We start from the raw sequence: 20304 nt of genomic DNA, 5'->3' as shown, positions 1-20304 counted from the left end.
TTCATTTGCATAATGAAAATATAAGAAATTATTTGACATAAGCCAGTTGAGCAATGTCTGTCTGGAGCCCAGCTGGAAAGCCAGTTGGCATTCGGAGCTATGGAGAGGCAGAAGGTTTTCTATCAAACCTGCACACATGCTGAGTCATGTTGGAACATCAGGTCAGAAGCTGTTTCCTAGATGGAAGAATGACAGAGGGAAATTACTGTAACATTGTCCTTTATCCACACTCTTCAAACAAGGGAAGGATCGTGCGTCCGCCTGAGAGGACGGGTGTCCTTTTATAACATTTTGAACAATTGTGATGGACTCAAACATCAATTAATCAACCTTCTTTAATGTGTCCTCTACAGGAAACAGGAGCAGCTGAACATCTCCAGTGTCCCTCTGGGAGAATGTCCCCCCTCACCGCCCCGCACTGCACCGCCCAGCATGAAGGTAGGACAGGACACACACGAGCATTGACGTGGATGTGCACACATATTTCTGTCAACACACACACACACAGACACACTTGTGAAAGATACTGATTTACTGACTTTTTCTTTGACACACTTGCCCTTTAGACCTTTAAGCCAGTCAGAAAACATATTGATTCTAAATATCCTCATTGAGAAACCGCTTCAGCAAGCGCAGCAGATCAGAGACATTGACAAACTGCAGTGTCACGACTACTTAAAATTCACAATGTGACACACGTTACGCAACTTCAAGAAAAGAAAAAGTTATTTTTACAGTTGATACTGGTTTATCGCTGACATTGTTCAGCCACAATAAAACTGGTAACTGAAACACATGTATTCCATTTACCTCTCTCTAAATGAATTGTTTAAAGTTAATACAAGATGTGAGGGTGTGAATTGTTGTTTGTCTTTGGTCCTGTGATGCACCGGTGACCTGTTCAGGTTGTACCCTGCCTATCACTGGTCAGCTGGGATTGGCTTATACCCCCCCCCCCCCCCCCATTACCCTCAAAAGGATAAGCAGTAAAGAGAATGAATGGATGGATAATTGAATTCAAGTTCATCACCCTACTTGGTTTTCATGTTTTTTACTGTTTTGTCATGGGGCAGTCGATATCAAGTCAGGTCAGATTCTCTTCAAAAAAGGTTCTCCATAATTTATATCCAATCTTTCTCTCACAGACAGTAAACACAGCCACTTCACTGTGTAAATTGACTCCCTCAGTTTCACCATGGCCGCTCCTCTATGCTTGGAGTGATGTAATCCTTTTGTCCGTGTATAAATCAATTATATAAATCATTCTGAAGGCAGAATAAGAGCCCCAGATGACAAGCTAAGACAAGAACTGAACTTTGTTTTACGTTTTTTACTCCATATTCATTCTCAAGTCTATATTGTCAGTGTTTCCCACTAGATAATTAATGGGAAACTGACTCAAACTGCTACAATGCTTTCATTTCCTTCCATCCTTTATTTGAGTTGCCCTCTTGACCTGCACACTGCGCAGTCGCTTTCAAGGTCATGAGCTTGCTTGTTTTTACGTCTACAATGATTTTGAGCCTTGAGATGAGGTGTTTTGAAAAAGGAATTGCAGTTGAAATAAGGTAGTACACGCTGTCCTGACCACAAATTTTCAAGTTCATTCAAGAGGATCATCTTTCTTGTGTTGTCTCATTGATCCATGAGATTGTTCTCCACATATAGAGAAAACATTTCAAAATCTATATGATATTATGAGGTGAAATGATTTCAGACATCCATTATTGACTAGAGCTGAAGAATGTGTCCCTCCTGTTTCCATGTTAAAAGGGGATACATTTTGCAGGGAGGCTGGTTCAGAAATACAGAAATTGGCTCCTGCAGAATGCAGCCCCTTGTGTAGCATGTCACCTTGAACCAAACCATCATTATTGAACCAGCTGACGACAACACAGAGGGCGAGACTATACAGGAAGAAGAAGTTTAAAGTTTGCTCAGTGGAATATAAACTCAGGCCAGGGCAGACACTTTTGCTGAAAATGAAAATTTCATACAACCACAGTTAAATTCAATCCAAGACTTGTCATCCTCGGCTGCCGCGTGCAAGAAATAAGAGAAATAAAAGGTGTGGAACAAACCAAATGTGATTCTGTCGCTCATAAATGAAACATTTAATCGGAACCTGTTCAAGTCTAAATGCCAAAACATTCAAACAAGTCTCCACCAGTTTTTATACACACCAATTTCAATCTGGTCCTGTGTTGTGTGTGTTCACATATGATTGCACAGGCTACATGTCGTTGCTACACAACGTACTTATTGGTATTGCCCTTCCAATACAGTGGCCATAAACACGAGCCACCTGGTCGGCCAGACTGGTATGACAATAGATGTTTTATAAACCTGGTACACACTGGCTACTGTGCTCTGTAGCTGTACTACGATAATGACTTTATATAAGCAAACAGAACATGCTTAAAAAAGTTTAAGTAAGGAAATGTTGTCTCTTTGAGGTATTTCACTGGTTAGAACAGGTTCTCTAGAGGTCAGAGGTCATAACAGTGGTTTGTAAACATCACAGTCTCCATATTAAGATGGCTGCAGTATAGGCCATAGATCCTGCCTCCTCCATATTAATGAATGGGACATGGACCAAAAAGTACACATTTTTCTCTAAGGTGGTTGCTGTCATTTAAGGAAGTTCAGTCAGACAACTGTTAATTGCAGCAGCAGAACAGAGTTAAGGTTTGGTGTCTAGTCTGGTGTGATTTATAGAGGGTTGTGGATAGTGAGTCAGATTGAGTTTGCCCTGCTTTATTACTCAGCACATTGATGTTTGTTCAAGTTGTCCGATAAGATTGGGTTTAATTATTTAATGCTATAAAAACGCTGTGAAACCTCAAAATCGACAGCTGAGGGTTCGCGATTGGTCGACCACGTGTTTCGGCAGGACCTCGCTGCCATGTCTCCTTCCCCTGATCACTACTCCAAATGTGCTAGATGGCGCTGTTTACTTTGAGATATCGGGAGGAAATGGAGACGTGTTGTCCATCTTTATCTACAATCAATGTTAAACATATAAGTTAGCAGTGGTGGAAACTCAAGTACTCGACTTAATTACAAATTAAACTGCCCTCCTCTGCTTTATATATAACATTTACTCCACTATACATATATAAGATAAATTAACTCAGCAGGTACTTTGAAACTAATACAATTTATAATGAGCGTTGTAGATTCTATTATGTACTTTTAACTGGGTATAATTTTGAATTGATGACTTTTACTTTTACAAGAATATTTCTACAGTGGTCTATTTATACCGTTATCAGCGCTCTGTAGTGACTTACACTGTGTTTTAATGTCAACAGTCAACGTTCAAAGACGCTGCTGCCGAGACAGCAAACAAAGAACGTTAGACAGCTGTTAAACCAGACCTATAGCGTGTCTGTGTGTATTGTGTGTCTTTTTCTATGTAGTGTGTAGACACATTCACACTGGAGTAGCCGCTTTTGTTTTGTCAAAAGCCATCTGACTTGATTGTCCTGTTTGAGCTTGAGACGTTTAAAGGCAAAATAGAAATTAAAAGTGAGTGGGAGGGAAGTTCCTTTAGTAAATGTAGACGCTGATTAGAATAGAAGGAAGCTAGGGAGGGTTCAGATGTTTTAGCTGCTGTTGTTAAGGTAAGACTGCATTTTACATTTAAAATCATAAACTTTCCTCAGAAAGTGTGTTTACCTGATTATAAATCCTGCAGTTGCAATGAATTGAATCTAATGCCTAGTCTAAGAGGATTTTACAACTTAAATGACCTCAGTTCAGGTAAAATAAGTTTATTTAAAGTCAGTGTTGGGATTGAAATATACAGATAGTGCATCCCTGAAACTTTCATGGTTTTATATCTTATTCATAGCAGATTTACTCCCATGTTTATGGCATTTCACAACAATATTTCATAACCCAGGGGCCAGACCAAAACTGTTTTGACTGAAGTATCAAATACAGGTGTGTGTCAGTGCAGATATAAGGCAGTTTTCCACCTACAGAGCTGTGTAACTGTATTTTAATGCACATCTGGCCCATCCACAAGACTTCTCTATGGATCACACTGCAGTCATTTCAGCACAGTGCAAACTTTGAGGTGCAGCTAGTCTGAACAAAGCTCTCACAGGGAGGGACTGTTGTGACTATAACAAGAGCATGATACTGATCGTGTGAAAAGAAACAAAGCACCTCAGCTTGGTTAGCGTTACATTTCCTTTCAATTCATGTTTTTGATCATGTTAAGTTCTGCAAATATGCTTATTAGCCTGATGATGTCAGGACATGATCGTTGCAAGTCAACATGCAGCTGAATATGTTTATGCATCCACATGAATATGAATGAATTCTTGCAGCCGCTGAGTGTCAGTCAGTCAGAGAAGCAGGTGATCTAATCTGCCTGCAGTCTGTGGTAGGGTTGCCATGGGAGATAAGAGATGCTGATGTTGTTGCTGGGCAAGAGAGACAGGGAGAGAAAGACAGAATCTTCGAGAATAAAAAACGAAAGTGATAGAGAGAAGGAGAGAGAAAAGATAAAGAAATCAAAAACAGACAAATATATCCTGGGAGGGTTAAGAAAGCTGAGAGAAGAAATTAGCAGAATGCATCACAGAGACAGAGAAACACAGGCGTCTCTTGTCTGGTCACTGTAAAGTGGCTATAGCTGATGATCGAGCACACTGTCAGCAGCACCGGAGCCCAAACACACCCAAACACGGCCAGAGGACCAGCTGCATCAGTGTCTTTTTAACTGGTCAAAAGCCTGAGAGGACGTTATATTATATCTGCATCAGAGAGGGAAGAACCTAAGGCTGCAAATTCTGCTTTTAATCTTTTAGTTCTGTTGCCCTCATGTGATTCCAGTTAAAACACACACACACACACATAAACACAGGTTTGCACAGACGAGAAGCTGAAACCAGAAGGCTTCCAGACCTATTGTTAGTATTCACAAGCAGAAACCGTTTATAGAGATGAGCCCTTAACTTTAACCTCAAAAATAACGTGTAGTCTCTTCAGGACCAGGTTATGTTATGGTCCCCATGAGGTATACTAGGTCAGTGTTCATGCTGGAACATGTCTTAAAGAGGTAACAAATTCAAGCGCGCGCACGCACACACACACACACACACACACTCACACACAGGGTTAATATGAAATAAGTTAATATTTACTAGTTAAATGTGTAACCAGATACCGCTGTGCGTGTGTGTGTGTGCGCGCTCATGTACAGCTGTCTTTATGAGGACCATTTCGAGACTATAACCCACGGAGTGAGGCCGGTCCTCACTGTCTGACCCACCTTTAATGGACTGTTTGGGGGTGAAGACTTGGTTTTAGGGTTAGGGTTATATATGGTTCAGGTTTGGGTTAGGCATTTAGTTTGGATGGTAAGGGCAAGGGGCTACGGAATGCATTATGTCAATGAGTGTCCTCACTAAGATAGAACTACAAACATGTGTGTGTCTCTGTGTACTGTAGGATTGTTGGTGAAAGATTTAGAGATTTCCTCCAAATTGCAGGTAACCATCGTGAAGTATAAGCACTCGATTTTATTACAATGGTTCTGTCAAACTGTAGACATTAAGAGTTTTTTACTGCCAGAATAGAGTCATTCAAATGGCTGTAAAACACCACACCTCTCTTAGTTCCCCTGGTTGAAGAGCTATGGTTCGATGGTGATTCATTTATCTCTGAGTTCCTCTTCTCTATCTTTGTTTTATTGCTACTGAGTGTGCAGCAGCCTGACAGGTGCATTTAAAAGTGCGACAGTGTAAGGTAGTGCGTGATATTAGTTGTCAAATAGATTTAAAGTGGGTCATAGTTGATTATTTTAATAGGTGAAATGAAACGATTTTATTCGATTTTACTTTTGGTAATATTGTGTGAACTGTACAGGAGCATTGAAAAAGGAAGCATCAGTGTCGTAGATTTTGTACCAGAACTACTTTTCTGAATTTCTTCCTCTCTGTCAGACCTTCTGTTAAATTGAAGTTTATTTTATGAAGGGAACAGACATCTTCACATATGAGTGCCTGCATGTGTATGCACACACTTGTATAGTTTAAAACTAGCCTGCACACATTGCATTCACGTGTGATATGTGCACCAAACCTGCAGCAGAAACACACAATGCACTTAGACCATTATCACCCTTACAGCTTCTATTTGACAAGGTGTAAGTCCGGGTTGGAGAATGTGTGAATGCGTTTGGGGATGCATGTGTTTGTGTTAGCGTTGTGTTGACTTCTGTGTGTGTGTTGCTCTCTGAGGAAGTGGCTGCTTATCTGTGAGTGCATGCATGTAGGTGTGAGCGCTGGTTGGGAGTGGCTCTGTCCTGCCCTCCTGACAGCTGCTGTGAAGGACTCACACAGTCAGAAGCCAATGTTGCCCATGTAAGACCTTTAAATTCTGATGTTTGTAGTTTAAGCGAAGCGTCAATTCACTCTTGGTAAGGTGTAAATGAAACGGTGTTGTGTCTGGTGTCAGTAGAGTTTTGTGAGGTTTACATCGTTGTTTTGCAAGTTTTTAAATCTTCCTCTCTCTGTTTCAGTCTGCAGAGTTCTTCGATATGCTGGAGAGAATGCAGGTATGAGATTCCCAAACTTTCTACTTTTCTTTCTTGTAAATCCCACTTCTTTCTCTACTTTCCCTGCATCTCCTCCTCATGACACCATTTCCATTTCCTTCTTTCTTCTTCCCCTCTCTAGTGTTGAGCAATAATTGCATATTTGCAGTGTAGCAGCATGTCTGTGCTTTCAGGAAGTTGTTAAGGTGAACTTGCTCACTGAGTCCGATGCTTTTTATTTTATTTGTTCCAAACATTTGCAGGAGATAAAATGGAGTTGTGCAGTGAGAATGATTTCAGGTCAAAAAGAAAACATTGGAATTATCCAAACCTGAGAATCTGTCAGGAACAAGGTCAAGGTGAAAGATGAAAGTCTATTTCAGGATATCTGTGGTTTGATACACTACCAGCACAGAGGCCATATATTAAAAAGAAGAAAACATGAAGATGCTGAGATGGGTCTGTCGCAGGTCTGCTGGGTGTAGTCTGTTGCTCAGTCTGTGGCTAATGGAGCCAGAGATCTGGACTGTCATAACTATTTTCTCCCTCTCAGTATGGAATACATTGATTTTTTTTTCTTCTTTTAAATAGTTTGTGTCTCTCTCTGTGTGCAACCACTTTGTCCCAGCCACAGGCCCCTCAGGATGTGGACAGTCTTTCTTTCTCTTTCTCTTAGGCTCTAGAAATATTGCAGGGAATGGATTAAGTCAGAATTTTATATGACTTGCAGTTTGTTTGAATAAATTCAAAATCACCCCCATCGTCCACACAGTCAGACGAGGTTGAACACTTGACATTGCTCTGCTGATCTGTGGTGCCTCCTCTGCTGCCTCAGTTGGAGAACTAACAGGTGAGCCCGCAGATTTGTTGTTGAAGAGTAAAGCTCGGCATACGTAGAGCAGTTTGAGCCGTGACCCGTTTTAGAATCGGACCGAATTTCAATTAAGACGTGCATTGTTTGTCATGCAGTGTACAGGGGTTACGAGGAGGAACCAGATGCTCCCAATCACCCGTCAAATGGTCCGATGAAATTCAGAATTTGCCATCTACTGTGTAGAACACAAAACACTTCCAGACGCCGTGTCTCGATCCTCTGACTTACTTTACAGACATACTGGTCCAGCTGATAGTGAGCGCCCCTGCTGCATCTTAAAGCAAACAACTTAAGGTGGTCTGATGCGCTCCGAGACTGAAATTTTACATCCAACAGGTCATGTCAGTTCAAATATGAACCCGCCCCCATGTTTGGATGACTGTTCCATTTTGTATTAAAAAATGACTGGAACCCATCAAAAAATATTTCCTGAGCTTCCTGCCTGATACGTTTTCCTCACTTTATATCAAAGAAAACATTTTAAATGCATCAATAAGCCTCATATTACACTGGTTGACATGTTCCTCCAGGTTAAATAAGGTCATATATACCATACAGCTACTCTGAATACTCGTACACTGAGGGTTTATTCATCTTGTGGTGAAAATTGTCCCCAACAAATGCATGATTATTCTCTTACAGAACCCACCTTTTTAGGCTTCTTGATGAGATTTGTAGACAACACTGAAAAAATCGGTGTCATCCTTTAGTTTTGAATCAGGATTTTCTCCTAAATGACACAGAAAGCTAAAATAAGAAGAGTGTGAAAATACAGACTGACTGAGTGTGATTTGTGGGTGGCAGCCAGTCATTGCAGCCTGATGATCAGAGTCACACACACACACACACATACACTGAAGCTGCGCCCCTCATTTTCCTCCCTGAACCTCAGTTCACATCGACCTCCTCTCCTGAGCATGTTTGGAACTGAATTTTCAAAGTGTGCTTCAAAAGAGTCATCTGGATGTTCCTGATCAGGGTCAACTTTTTTCTCCCCATCTTTTCTGTTCTCTCTCTTTTCTCTGTTGACACCTCATTTCACCCCCTCTTCCCCTTTTGACACTCTCTCCTCATCATTGTCTCTCTGTCTACAACTGAAAATTGAAGGCCCTTAGGAGCGTCTTTGTGATCAGTCTCGTGTTGTGGACAATGAATCCCCTGTGACTTCAATAGCTGCTCCATCAATATGCACTCAGACAGACACACATCATTACAGACGAGACTGAAAAGTGTGTGCATGTGTCTGTGTGTGTGTGTTAGTATTGTGGGTCCCATTAGTTTGTACTTGTACTGTTGAAATGAAAGCTGCCTGATTTGTGGGTATCATTTTTGGTATTTGAAGTGATGTGTGTGTGTGTGTGTGTGTGTGTGTGTGTGTGTGTGTGTGTGTGTGTGTGTGTGTGTGTGTGTGTGTGTGTGTGTGTGTGTGTGTGTGTCAGTCAATCATGTATTTATTTCCTCAATCCTGCGATCACTCATGTAGACGAGCTGTCCCAATAGGCCTGGATCCATAATTGGCCAATTTACTCTGTTTCTGTCAGATTGGCCTTTTATATTTGCATATATATATATATATATGTGTGTGTGTGTGTTTTTGTACAAGTACTTCTATCTGTGTGTGGACTATAAGCCTTAGACCTTATTGAGTGAGGACATTTTGGCCAGTCCTCACTTTTTCAATGGACTGCTCGAGGGTCAGAGCGTACTTTTATGTGTTAGAGCTTGTGTAAGGGTTAGGTCAGGGTTAGATGTTAAGGTTAGTTCACAGCGAGCCGAATAAACACAACCGGTGAGTATATTGTGTCTTTGCATGTAATATCGATGTGCCAAACATTTTTGTGCACCACAAATCATTTAGGCATTTAGTTGTGATGGTCAAGGAACAGTTAAGGGGCGAGGGAATACATTATGCCAATGAGTTTGCTCACTAAGGTAGAAGTACAAGAACGTGTGTGTATATGTGCACGTCTGTGTGTGTATTATCATGTATGTCTCATTCATATATCATCTTTCAACAGAGATGATATGATCTGAAAACAAAACTGCCGTGTCATGTTCTACAAGTTATTAAATTCACTAAGATTAAAAAAAACAAAAAAGCTTTTTGACCCTTGTGCTTCTCTGTCCTCATGCTGCATTCGGACACTAATAAGATCCCTAAAGCTGAAGAGACCAAAAAATGGAAGGTGTGACTGGACACACATGCTTGTTTATGTCTTGTGTGGATCTCATCAGTTTGTGTTATTATGTTCCCAGTGTCTCTGCGTGTTTTCCCTCATCACTGCTTCATCATGCCTCCTAATTTGCTCTGCGGTTGCTCTTGTCTCATCTGTCTGCTTACAAGTGATTCCCGAACACCCCATGAACACTTTTCAGATATTTCTCAGGCTTTTGAAAGTACGAAAAGTCAATGGCCCCCTGATCTGATTGATTATAAACTGAATGAACTCCAGCCATCAATCGATCCTCTCCGGCCTGCCAGTATCCTGACCCCTGCTGCTGCAGAACATAAATGCCGGGCCGTCTGTAGCGCCGCAGACGGGGCCTCCGCAGTATTTAGAGGTCATGCATCAGAGCTGCACTATGCTAGCAGACTGCCAGAGGACTGCAGGCTCATTAGAGCTCGTAGCCCTAGGGGCTGCTGAATCAAAACAGTTCTGAGATCATGAAGAGGGTACACACCCTCATTGACGTTCGCCGATGACTCTGCATTTCAGGCTGTTGCATCATCACGTCAGAGTCCATTCGGCATCATAAGCTGTGTTACTCTCTTGTTCCTGTGTTTGTGGCTGAGCTTGCAACTGCATCATTGTGGTGTTAAGTGGATGAAGTTCACTTATATTTTTAACTGTGTCCTCCTCCTCTTTTTACCAGGATGATTATATCCCCTACCCACGGATAGAAGACGTGAGTCATCTCTCCCCCACACGTTCACATTCTTCTCATTTGTAACCTTTATCGCTGGCTTTCCAACAATAGATACAAACATTTAGAGCCTTTTTAAATCATTATGGCATCCTATCTTGTGATTATTAAGCCTTTATTATAGAATTTGAATGCCTCACAGCTTATATTTGATTTTATTGGGATTTTTTCTGCCCAAGGTCCTGGAGAAGGGTGGACCGTACCCCCAAGTAATCCTGCCACAGTTTGGGGGTTACTGGATCGAGGATGTGGAGGCACAAGTAGGGACCCCCTCCTCCTCGGAGTCTAGTTTCTGTGAGGAGGAGGACAGAGAAGATGGCATGAGCCCTGGTGGGGGGCATATTTTCCGCCTGGAGTGTAACAGCACAGCCCGTGCCTACCGCAAACACTTCTTAGGCAAGGTTAGTGTGTGACTATCACTGCCAGTTTCATCGTCTGTTTGACTGATGTTGTGTTTGAACTAAAATTGCTGTCTCACGCCACCATTTCTACTTTCCTCATACGTCCAGGAACACATGAACTACTACTGCACAGGCAGCAGCTTAGGGAACCTCATCATGTCCCTGAAACACGAGGAGGCAGAGGGACAGGAGTTCCTGCGCATCATGCTCAGGTACAATGACAGAAACACACGTTGGCAAGTGGTGGCATCTTTCATTTGTCACACTGCAAAGCATGTCTAACACGATGGAATTAAGAAATTGAATCAAGAAAATAAAAAGCAAAAGATTCCAAAATCTCAAATAAAATTTAAAAACATTTTTTTTTTGGACTCAAGGATTTTGGTTGTCAAATGTAGAGGTTGGTGTGACCTCATAAAAGACCTTTGTGCCATGTGACTCCAATATCTCAAGAAGACCTCCAGTGAATCCTTTCCCATATGGTACTTTGAGTCTGGTAAAAAAAATGTATGAGGACTGAAACTGCACTGTTTGGAGGAGGCGTACAAACACAGAGTGGTAATTTAAGTTTTGTTCTCTGTTAATAGAACAAATCTCTGCTTTCTTTTGTAGGTCGAGGACCAAAACAGTCCATGACAGGATCTCTTTAGCAGGCATCAACCAGCTGCCCAGTGTGCCTCAGATTGCCAAGGTAATAGCAAGTACACAAGTACATTATAATGAAGGCAGTTTTCCATTGACACACAGCAGCAGCATCAAAACATAATGGGAACTGTAAGTGTTTGATATGTGGAACTGGCTTGCCCTGAACTGAGAGAAGGGAACTGGAGGAACGAGGATAACATTTCAGAAACTCACTGATTCTGTACTTTAATCAGTTCACAGCAGCACTCAGGGATTTTTTCACTAGTCTTTAAATACATAAAACCACGATCCATCACAAGACACGATAATACAGTTGATCAGTGAAGTAGATTTAACAGAACAAACACACGAACTGTAAAAGTTGAACATACAAATAAAACAAGACAAACTAATAAAGTGAGAAAAAAGTCATAACAGAATATTCACGTTTTGAGGTTTTCTTTTCTACATGTTCAACCTGAAAGCAAACTTCTCTTGGTAGGTAAAGGTCACAAACCCTGTTGCCTTCATGTTAGAATATGGGACAAGGACCAAACTAAAAAGTCAAAATACTTATCAAATAAATGTTTCTCAAAGATGGTTTCTAGTTTGATGCTGTAAAACTGGGGTGAAACGTCACCACTGACAGATGAGGCTGACTCGCGATTGATCGCAAAATCTCTTTTTAGACATATTTGATTGCACTCCATCTTTGCAAAATGTTTTATTCACTGTTCATTTCATATATTTGTATTGATGTTTTTGATAAAATAAATCGATTAATATAATGTAATATTATTATTATTATTGTTCCCAGTGTTTATTCAAGGTTATTTCAGTCACTTACAACAAGTCTCTTCTTTTGTCTTTCAGCTTCTGTGTGAAGATGCCACGGGGCTGAAGTTCAACCCGGCCCTGTACCCTCGGGTGAGTTGTTACTAAACCCCCACATTGGGAACAGCTATATTTTAATGCAATGATATGATGTGGAATATGAGAAGTTATATGTGTATGCAGTCAAGAGGGCATGAGTTTCCTTTTCCTCTCTCAGTATAGTTGAATAGTTTAACATCTGCCAGAACTTTATAGTAACCTTCATTAAGACTTGAGTTTGAACTGATGCAGCGTTAAATTAAAATTTTGAAAGAGAACTTTCATTAACTCATCCTTTATCAAATTTTAGCCCCAATAAGCCCCCTGTCTCTCTAACATCTGCCCCGCCCAGTATGTACATGGTTCTGAAAAGATTGATGGCGTGAGGCGACAACAACTTTCCAAAATGGATAGGATGGATCTGTTTCTCCTCCGGTGAGCCTGGTGGAGCAGTGTGATGGAGCATGCTCTCAGCCTGTGCCTCAGGGAAGGAAAGAAAAAGCCATCTGTGTCTCAGCCTGCAAGAGGCAGCGACAGGATCACTGCCCTCACTGGGGGCCGTGACAGTTTGTCACATGTCGTGCCTTTACGTAACAAGGGCCCAGTAAACCTGCCCTGGAGATGTAAAACATGGAAACATGTTTTTCTAAGGACTACAGCAGACAGACAGCCTGTAACAAGCTGAAGAGATGAGTGACAATATGGAGTGAGCAGAGAGTTTTTGTTCATTTGCAGGGATCGCAGTTGATAGTGGCTTTTGACGAACACGAGGTGAACAACACCTTCAAATTTGGAGTCATCTACCAGAAGTTTGGGCAGGTGAGCGATCTTAAAGAATGAGTTATGCTCCAGTTTACCTCTACTGTCTGATCTCTTCTCTGGAACAGTTTCCCCTGTTTTCTGTCTTCTCACCTTTTCTGTGTCACTTCTCAGACGTCAGAGGAAGAGTTGTTTGGGAACAATGAGGAGACGCCAGCGTTCAAGGAGTTTCTCAGTATCCTTGGCGACAACATTGATCTTCAGGACTTTAAAGGGTAAGAGAAGGAGTGGGATGTGATTGAATGTGAGAAAAGGCAGAGCAAAGTGCAATAAATATGAACAAAAAGACGTCAGGATTCGGTGATAGAAGAAAATGGAGGGCCCCAGACAAAAGAGTGCACAAGGATGTAAAGAAAAATACTTTTAGATGCATCGTGGCAGAAAACCTTTGTATTGTCTGTGCTTTTGATATAACCTAGATCTGAGGAAAAAGGTCTCACACGTGTATATATATATATATATATGTATATATAGTGCTTTTCTAGACTTGATGACCACTCAGAGCACTTTACAGTACAGTTTTCCACTCACACATTCATACAGTGCATCTTTGTGGACCACTTTCTCTATCACACATTACTAACAGACAATATCTTGTACAAGGACACTCCGGAATGTGGAATAGGGGAGACAGGGATTGGACCACCACCCCTCCTGTTAGTGGACGACCTGCTCTACCTCCTGAGCCACAGCCACCTTTCGTGACATTTGTTTCTGTGTGTTTTGTGCCACTGTGTCCCTTGCTGTAATTGTCAGATAGTGGAATTGACAAAGCATGTATTTTGCCATGTATGTTAAGGTTAATTAGCTAGACTTAGCTGGGCAGCACAGAATCAATAACCACGTGAAGACAGATTTGAAGTTGATTAAATGATTCGAGCCAGTTGTGCTCCTGGTAGGCTGGAAAATAAATTCATTTTTTTTACCCTTTTCGAAGAAAGACATGATAGTGAATACATTTACAGAGACTCCATTGTTGTTGGTTATCCTGGATATGGATATTTCATCACACGCAACTGACATACGTTTTTACACATACACTTTTACTATTTAGCTGCTTTCAGACATACACTGAAGACCTGAAATGTTCCTGAAATTTTCTGTTGGGGCTTAATGAGAGAAAGCAAATGTCTGAGTAAGAGATGCAAAACTGAAAAAACAGAAGCGGCAACATGTAGAAGATGTAGATGAGTATGTCAAGTTGGAAAGACAATGACATTCAAGATCTGTAGGCGATAAAGGTCAATGCTGGTGTCAATGTGCTATAAAAAAAACAACCTCTTCCATGTGAATGCATAAGACCCGGACAATCTCTCTTGTGTGTGTGTGTGTGTGTGTGGGTCCATTAACGTTTTCCAGAGTTCACATTTGAAAAAGCTTTGAATCGTAGCTGACATGTTGCTACACATCACGTTTGTGTGGCACTGGAGCTTGTTGAGAATAACATGTATAGAGACTGACATTTAAAATACATGAAATAAAATGTAATTACTGGAGGCTGGAGACACACAGAGAAGATGATACACGTGTTTTGATGTGCTGACAGGTTTCGCGGTGGACTGGATGTGTCCCACGGACAGACCGGGTTTGAATCTGTCTTCACCGTCTTCAGACAGAGAGAGATTATGTTCCATGTGTCAACCAAGCTTCCCTTCACAGAGGGAGATGTCCAGCAGGTACGAGACTTTAATGCCGGATTTATCATCGTTACACTGAAGGTTTCCATGGATTTAGCTCTTATATTAAACTGTCAAGGTGATATTCATGTAAATGTATTATGTTAATCACTTTTATTTGGTGTGAAGCTGCTAAAATCCTCCTCAGAAACACTTGTTTGTGTGTCATAGACAACACATTTAGCTCTCGAGCTGCACAACAACAAAATGTAACATGCTGACACACTGATAAATATTTTCTCCTCAGCTCCAGAGGAAAAGGCACATAGGAAATGACATCGTGGCCGCAGTCTTCCAGGAAGAGCCCACACCGTTTGTCCCAGACATGATCGCCTCCAACTTCCTGCATGCGTATGTGCTGGTGCAGGTGGAGAACCCGTGTTCAGAGCACACAACATACAAGGTACGAAACAGACCAGAGCGAGGAAATTACTCCTGCTGGAAGGTGCTGTGTAGTAACTACGAAAAGAAAACCAAGTTGTAAAGAGACTTTGACAGTGTGAGTGGTGGAGACAACAACATGAGGTCTTTGTTTCACCCTTCCTGAAGGAAACCAGAGTAATACTGTGGGACTTATTTATTTATGTGAACAGGTGTCTGTGACAGCGAGGGAGGACGTGCCACCTTTTGGACCCCCTCTCCCGAACCCAGCTGTCTTCAAGAAGGTGAGGGGATGTGATATATTAAGAACACTTTGAGGAAATTTCTTTAAATATTGTTAAAATAAATGTTCACATTCAAAGATGAGCTGGTTAGAATTTGGCGGTCAAAGGTCAAGGTCACTCTGACCTCACAATGTATGTCTATATTATTTTCAATGTGATATCTCAAGATCTCCTTGTAGTGAACAGAACACTTGAAATGAATTTCATCACGTCTGCCACAGTTCACTAGGACTCATGGATGACTTGATTAGAATTTGGTGGTCAAAGGTCAAGGTCACTGTGACCTCATAAAACACATGTTTTGCCTTGTGACTGTAATGTCTCAATAAGCCCTTGAGGGAATTCTTCAGTGTTTAATACGTTGTTACTTGGACTCAAAGATGATTCATAGATTTCAGTGGTCAAAGGTCACGGTGTGACTGGAAATGTCGACGGAAACTGCACTGTTTGACAGAGGCATACAACCACAGTGTGTTTTTTCTTTTCATTTGAATTTACATACTTGGCCTGGATTTTCAGATTCAAATATTGTGCTTTTTACCACTACTATGTACTATAAATACTAGAACTTGGACCTTGACCCCCTGATAACCACAGGGCTAAAGCTAACTTTATATAAAGCAGTTAGAACTACTTCCACCTTGAGCATCAAAGAACAAGATACGATAAGAAGCTAAATGAGAGATGAGAATATAAAAGAATAAATACAGATTAGATAACAGCAATGACAATTATAATGTTAAGTGGATAAAAAGATCAGCTACATCAGAAGGAGTGAAATGATTTGGAAGTAAAAATATTTCTTTAATACTCAGCAGAGACCTGATCTGCAGTGTATTGGGACAAAAAGAGGATTTGAGGCAGATAGGAATTTAAATCAGAGGGTGATCAGACACAAGGCTGCAGAGCTGTTATCTGCATGATGTTGATAAAGGTCACCTTTTCCTCATCACTGCCCCCCCACACTCCTCTATAGTTCACCATCTAACCCTAAACCCCCCTTCTCTCTCTCTCTCTCTCTCTTTCCCTCCCTCTCTCCCTTATTATTTTACCAGGGTCCTGAGTTTCGAGACTTCCTGCTGACAAAGCTGATCAATGCTGAAAACGCCTGCTACAAATCCGACAAATTCGCCAAACTAGAGGTGAAGCACACTCACCACAGCAGCGTGCCGCCAACCGCCGTTCGGCTTCATCCAAACTCATCACCATATTCGCCATGCCAATCAGGCCCCACATGGGTTTCATTTAACCGTATGTGTGAATTGATTTCAGGGGCGAACGCGAGCTGCACTGCTGGACAACCTCCACGATGAGCTACACAGACAGAGCCAGGCCACGCTGGGCCTGGGCCAGGCGGGAGAGGAGGACAAGCTGGAGAACGGGGGACACGGGGGTCTGCTGGAGTCCTTCAAGGTGAGCATGAACCTGTGCCATACTTGTGTAAGAGGCTGTGTTTTCTCACCTGTTGCTCAACTCCAGCTGCTTTCAGTCCTGCACTGAACTCCGGAGACCCTTCACACTTTCTCTGGAGGGGTCCGTATGTGTGAACGCAAATGTCCGAGTCAGTTGCTGTGGAGATTCTCCAGAGAATACAACAGGACAGGGCATGTTGATGAATCTTCTGCCACAGGTCACAGGTCTGATTGATTCAAGGGTTTAAACCACTGGTAGTGTCATCTCTGCTGTTTTTCTCTTTAGACAAAAATACCAGTGTGTGGACATTTATTTCTCACCACTCACTGCGCTATCACACTCTTTTGTCTACAACTTAAGAAGGAATTGATGTTAAAAGGCGTCTCTTGGGTCTATGTGACTAATGTGACAATTTGATTCTCTTACAGGCATTGTGGACAGCTACTTTGAACTTTCTGCAGTCAGTCCCAGGGGGCGCTGTTCTCCTTGCTCTCATGGCAGTTGTTGTGTATTACCTCTCTGCATTACTGTAAATACAATGGAAGCTCACAATATGATCAATAAACAGTTATTTGGTATTTTGTGTCTCTTCATGAAAGAAAATAAGTATTTTTAATTATGTATCTGCAATAGAGAAATACATTTAAATGATTTGAAAATACATTCACATCATTACATATAATAAAATATGTGAACATTATATAGGTGTTAAGAATGTTGTCATCAATGAAGTAAGTGAATTTATCACTGAGGACTTGTATGCCCGTCCATCAGTCGCTCATCTGTTTTCTTTGAGAACAGCGCTCTCTGGTGGTGGCATTTTCCAACAGCATCTGTGGTCCTTATTCCAATTTGTATAAGAAAATGAATTAAAGTTTTCACATCCTCTCTGTCATCCCACGTATACTTTCCCAAACCTCTTTCCCTCATCCACTCTTCCTCTGCTTCCTCTCCCTCCTCCAGAGAGCCATGCGTGTCAGGAGCCACTCCATGGAGACCATGGTGGGGTCTCACCGCCATCGGAGCCCCGGGGTAGGAGGCGGGGTCCCGGCCAGCCTGAGCGGCGGCGGTCTGCCGCAGAGCACCAGCGAATGCACAAAGAGCACTTTCACAGTGAGTAAAGGAGGAAAGAGGAGGTAGAGGGGTGAGAAATCTGCTTTTTCTTTAAATCCCTCAGTAATGTCAATTATATTTCGTTTCCTTGAAGCCTACATCACATTGTTTTTATTATCTTAAGGGATGGCTTAAAAGTTTTCAACTATGATAACTATTCCTTCTCCTACTGGCAGTGATGAGATCTCTTCTGAGTATAGCTTTAATAGAAGTGATGGCGGACAAACATTTGACAACTTACAGAGTAATTTATTTTAGGAGCAAAAATGTGAAAAGAAAAAACTCTTGATTTAGATGAATGAAGCCACATCATAGCTGCAGCTGGACTTTGAATGCAACTCGATACAGAACAAAGATTTAGTCTCTATCTCTAACATTAGAGTTGTGTTTGGAAGTAATTTGCTCAGAGTCTGTGTGGACAGGAGGAATGATCATACCCAACATTAACTTCTATGTACAGACTGGAGCGTCAGTAATGTTTAAAGAGTTACTTCTTCAGCTGTTTGTCCCTGTCCCTCATTCTTTGACTTGTGATCTTCAGCCTCCAGGGTTGTCAGGCAAGTCTCCACTGAAGAGCCCTGTGAAACGACGCTCAGGCCTCTTCCCTCGTCTCCACTCCAGCACAGAAACCCCCTCGGACAAACACGCACGCGGGTCAGTCTGACTTTTGAAACATCCTCTAAGTTCCTGCTCAGTATCATGAGAACAAGAGAGTGACCAAAGGTGTTCTTCCTCCTGCAGCCCGGAAAGTCTTGATGTTGTTATCCCTTTGACATGTTTCCTGTTTATCTGCAGCGATCAAAAGTCTGCTGAGTTCTGCCCTCTGTCCCAAGAAGTAAGGTCAGAGACCTCGTCCAATCCCAGCTCACCTGAGATCTGCCCCAACAAAGAGAGGTGAGGCCAAAGCGTTTTGTTTTTCGCATGGAGACCGTCTCAGAAGACAGTAAAAGCTAAACTGTCAAGTTGCTTTTTCTTGTCTGTTTATGAAATGGAAAACATCATCAACACACCCACTCACTCGCTGTGAATCCTGCAGAGGATCTCCTTTGGTTTTTTTACTGGGCGGCTGGCAGGACAAACTGCAGAATGTCCGGAGCCTCGCACCTCCTGAGAGTGTCCGGAGATTACCTGGAGGTTATTGCATGTCTTTAAAGCAGCCAAAGTCTCATTTTCTGCTTCTGTTCTTTTCTGATTTTTCTCTCTACAGGCCGTTCATCAAGCTGAAGGAGTGCAGCGGCGGCAGGCCCAACATATCTCGCTCTTCATCCAGCACCAGCAGCTTCAGCAGCACCACGGGAGAAACAGAGACTCTGGAAGAGCTGGACACAGTGAGTTGTTGTGTAGATTGTAGTGAGCCGGTCTTTGTCGGAGGAAGGAGTGTTTGGCTGGAAGCAGAGAGAGTAACACTGGTGACACGTTCTTAAATGAGTGTGAAGTTGTTGGCTGTGTCAGAGCTTTCACAGTTGAAATGATCTGTAATTAGAGTTGTCTAATAGAGAGTGTTGAATGTCAGCACATTGATTATAATGATTACAGCTCATATCACATATGACACTGCTCGTCCGGGTGGTTCTATCCACTCTCAGCGTTTAACTTTGGATCTGCGTGCACGGACCCACAGTGTGTTGTTAAAGTCGTCAGGTTTATCATTAGTGCAGAAGCAGAAAGGAAAATTCCATCACTTAAAAGGAAATGTATTGTATTTTACAAAGGCATCAATAATTCCTTCTTTCACAATTAAAGCCCTCATTAAAATCGGATTGATTAAAAGGAATATTTTAACATTTGGGACATATGGTTTTTTGCGTCTCTGCCATTGAGAGGAGAAGATTAATGCGACCCTCAACTCGCTTTTCAAATCTGACAGTCTGCAAAATGCTTGGTTCAGACGTCATTGCTTAAAAACAAATAATAATTATTTATAATAAAAATTTCACTATCAGCTTGAAATAGTAGCCTTTAATGTGACATTCTGAGGAGCATGTGCATGAAGCTTCCACCAGCAGCTGATCAGTTTAGCTTAGCATAATGACTGGAAACTATTGTATTTCGAAATATACAGCTATTTTCCGGTTACACACATGCCATTGCGTGGCAGCACAATGTGGAGGGTATTGTGAAGAACATTCTGTTTGTGCAGCTCTCCATGGTTGTACCATCACTTTGTGCCAACAAATACAGAATAAAAACTTGATGATTAACTGTTCAGATTTACTACTGGTTAAAATTAAAAAAGTAAATCACTATGATGCTGTTTCCTCTCAACTTCCAGTTGAACTCTCTGTGGCTCTGCTGTTAGGGAGGTCAATGCAGATTCCAGCATAAATATTCCCTGAGCCGCAGTTCTTTTCCTCCCCCACCCCTTCCT

General features: G+C 41.8%; 1 protein-coding gene across 13 annotated transcripts in view; it reads left to right on the top strand.

Annotated features, from left to right (window-relative positions):
* Positions 1 to 20304, top strand: part of rap1gap2a (RAP1 GTPase activating protein 2a) — an 80545-nt gene that overhangs the window by 56978 nt on the left and 3263 nt on the right. For 5 of the 13 annotated variants that reach the window (XR_011244546.1, XM_020095197.2, XM_069534439.1 and 2 more), the window contains 19 exons: positions 354 to 438; positions 6539 to 6574; positions 9581 to 9613; positions 10302 to 10334; positions 10532 to 10753; positions 10862 to 10965; positions 11366 to 11444; positions 12251 to 12304; positions 12986 to 13069; positions 13184 to 13284; positions 14616 to 14745; positions 14993 to 15148; positions 15339 to 15410; positions 16466 to 16552; positions 16683 to 16823; positions 17787 to 17936; positions 18478 to 18590; positions 18732 to 18830; positions 19144 to 19264. Coding sequence is in view for 12 of the 13 variants with exons in the window: in XM_020095197.2 (XP_019950756.1) it covers positions 354 to 438; positions 6539 to 6574; positions 9581 to 9613; positions 10302 to 10334; positions 10532 to 10753; positions 10862 to 10965; positions 11366 to 11444; positions 12251 to 12304; positions 12986 to 13069; positions 13184 to 13284; positions 14616 to 14745; positions 14993 to 15148; positions 15339 to 15410; positions 16466 to 16552; positions 16683 to 16823; positions 17787 to 17936; positions 18478 to 18590; positions 18732 to 18830; positions 19144 to 19264 (1900 nt within the window). In the remaining variant the exon portion in view is untranslated. Of the gene's footprint in view, positions 1 to 353; positions 439 to 3542; positions 3627 to 6314; positions 6437 to 6538; positions 6575 to 9580; positions 9614 to 10301; positions 10335 to 10531; positions 10754 to 10861; positions 10966 to 11365; positions 11445 to 12250; positions 12305 to 12985; positions 13070 to 13183; positions 13285 to 14615; positions 14746 to 14992; positions 15149 to 15338; positions 15411 to 16465; positions 16553 to 16682; positions 16824 to 17786; positions 17937 to 18477; positions 18591 to 18731; positions 18831 to 19143; positions 19265 to 20304 lie in introns of those variants that run through there. The other 8 variants (XM_020095198.2, XM_069534433.1, XM_069534432.1 and 5 more) reach the window with 5 other exon arrangements.

This window comes from Paralichthys olivaceus, chromosome 11 (assembly GCF_024713975.1).
Source record: "Paralichthys olivaceus isolate ysfri-2021 chromosome 11, ASM2471397v2, whole genome shotgun sequence".
NCBI classification, from domain to species: domain Eukaryota; kingdom Metazoa; phylum Chordata; class Actinopteri; order Pleuronectiformes; family Paralichthyidae; genus Paralichthys; species Paralichthys olivaceus.
Note: the sequence above shows the minus strand (reverse complement) of the source record. Positions and strands in the feature narration are given on the sequence as shown.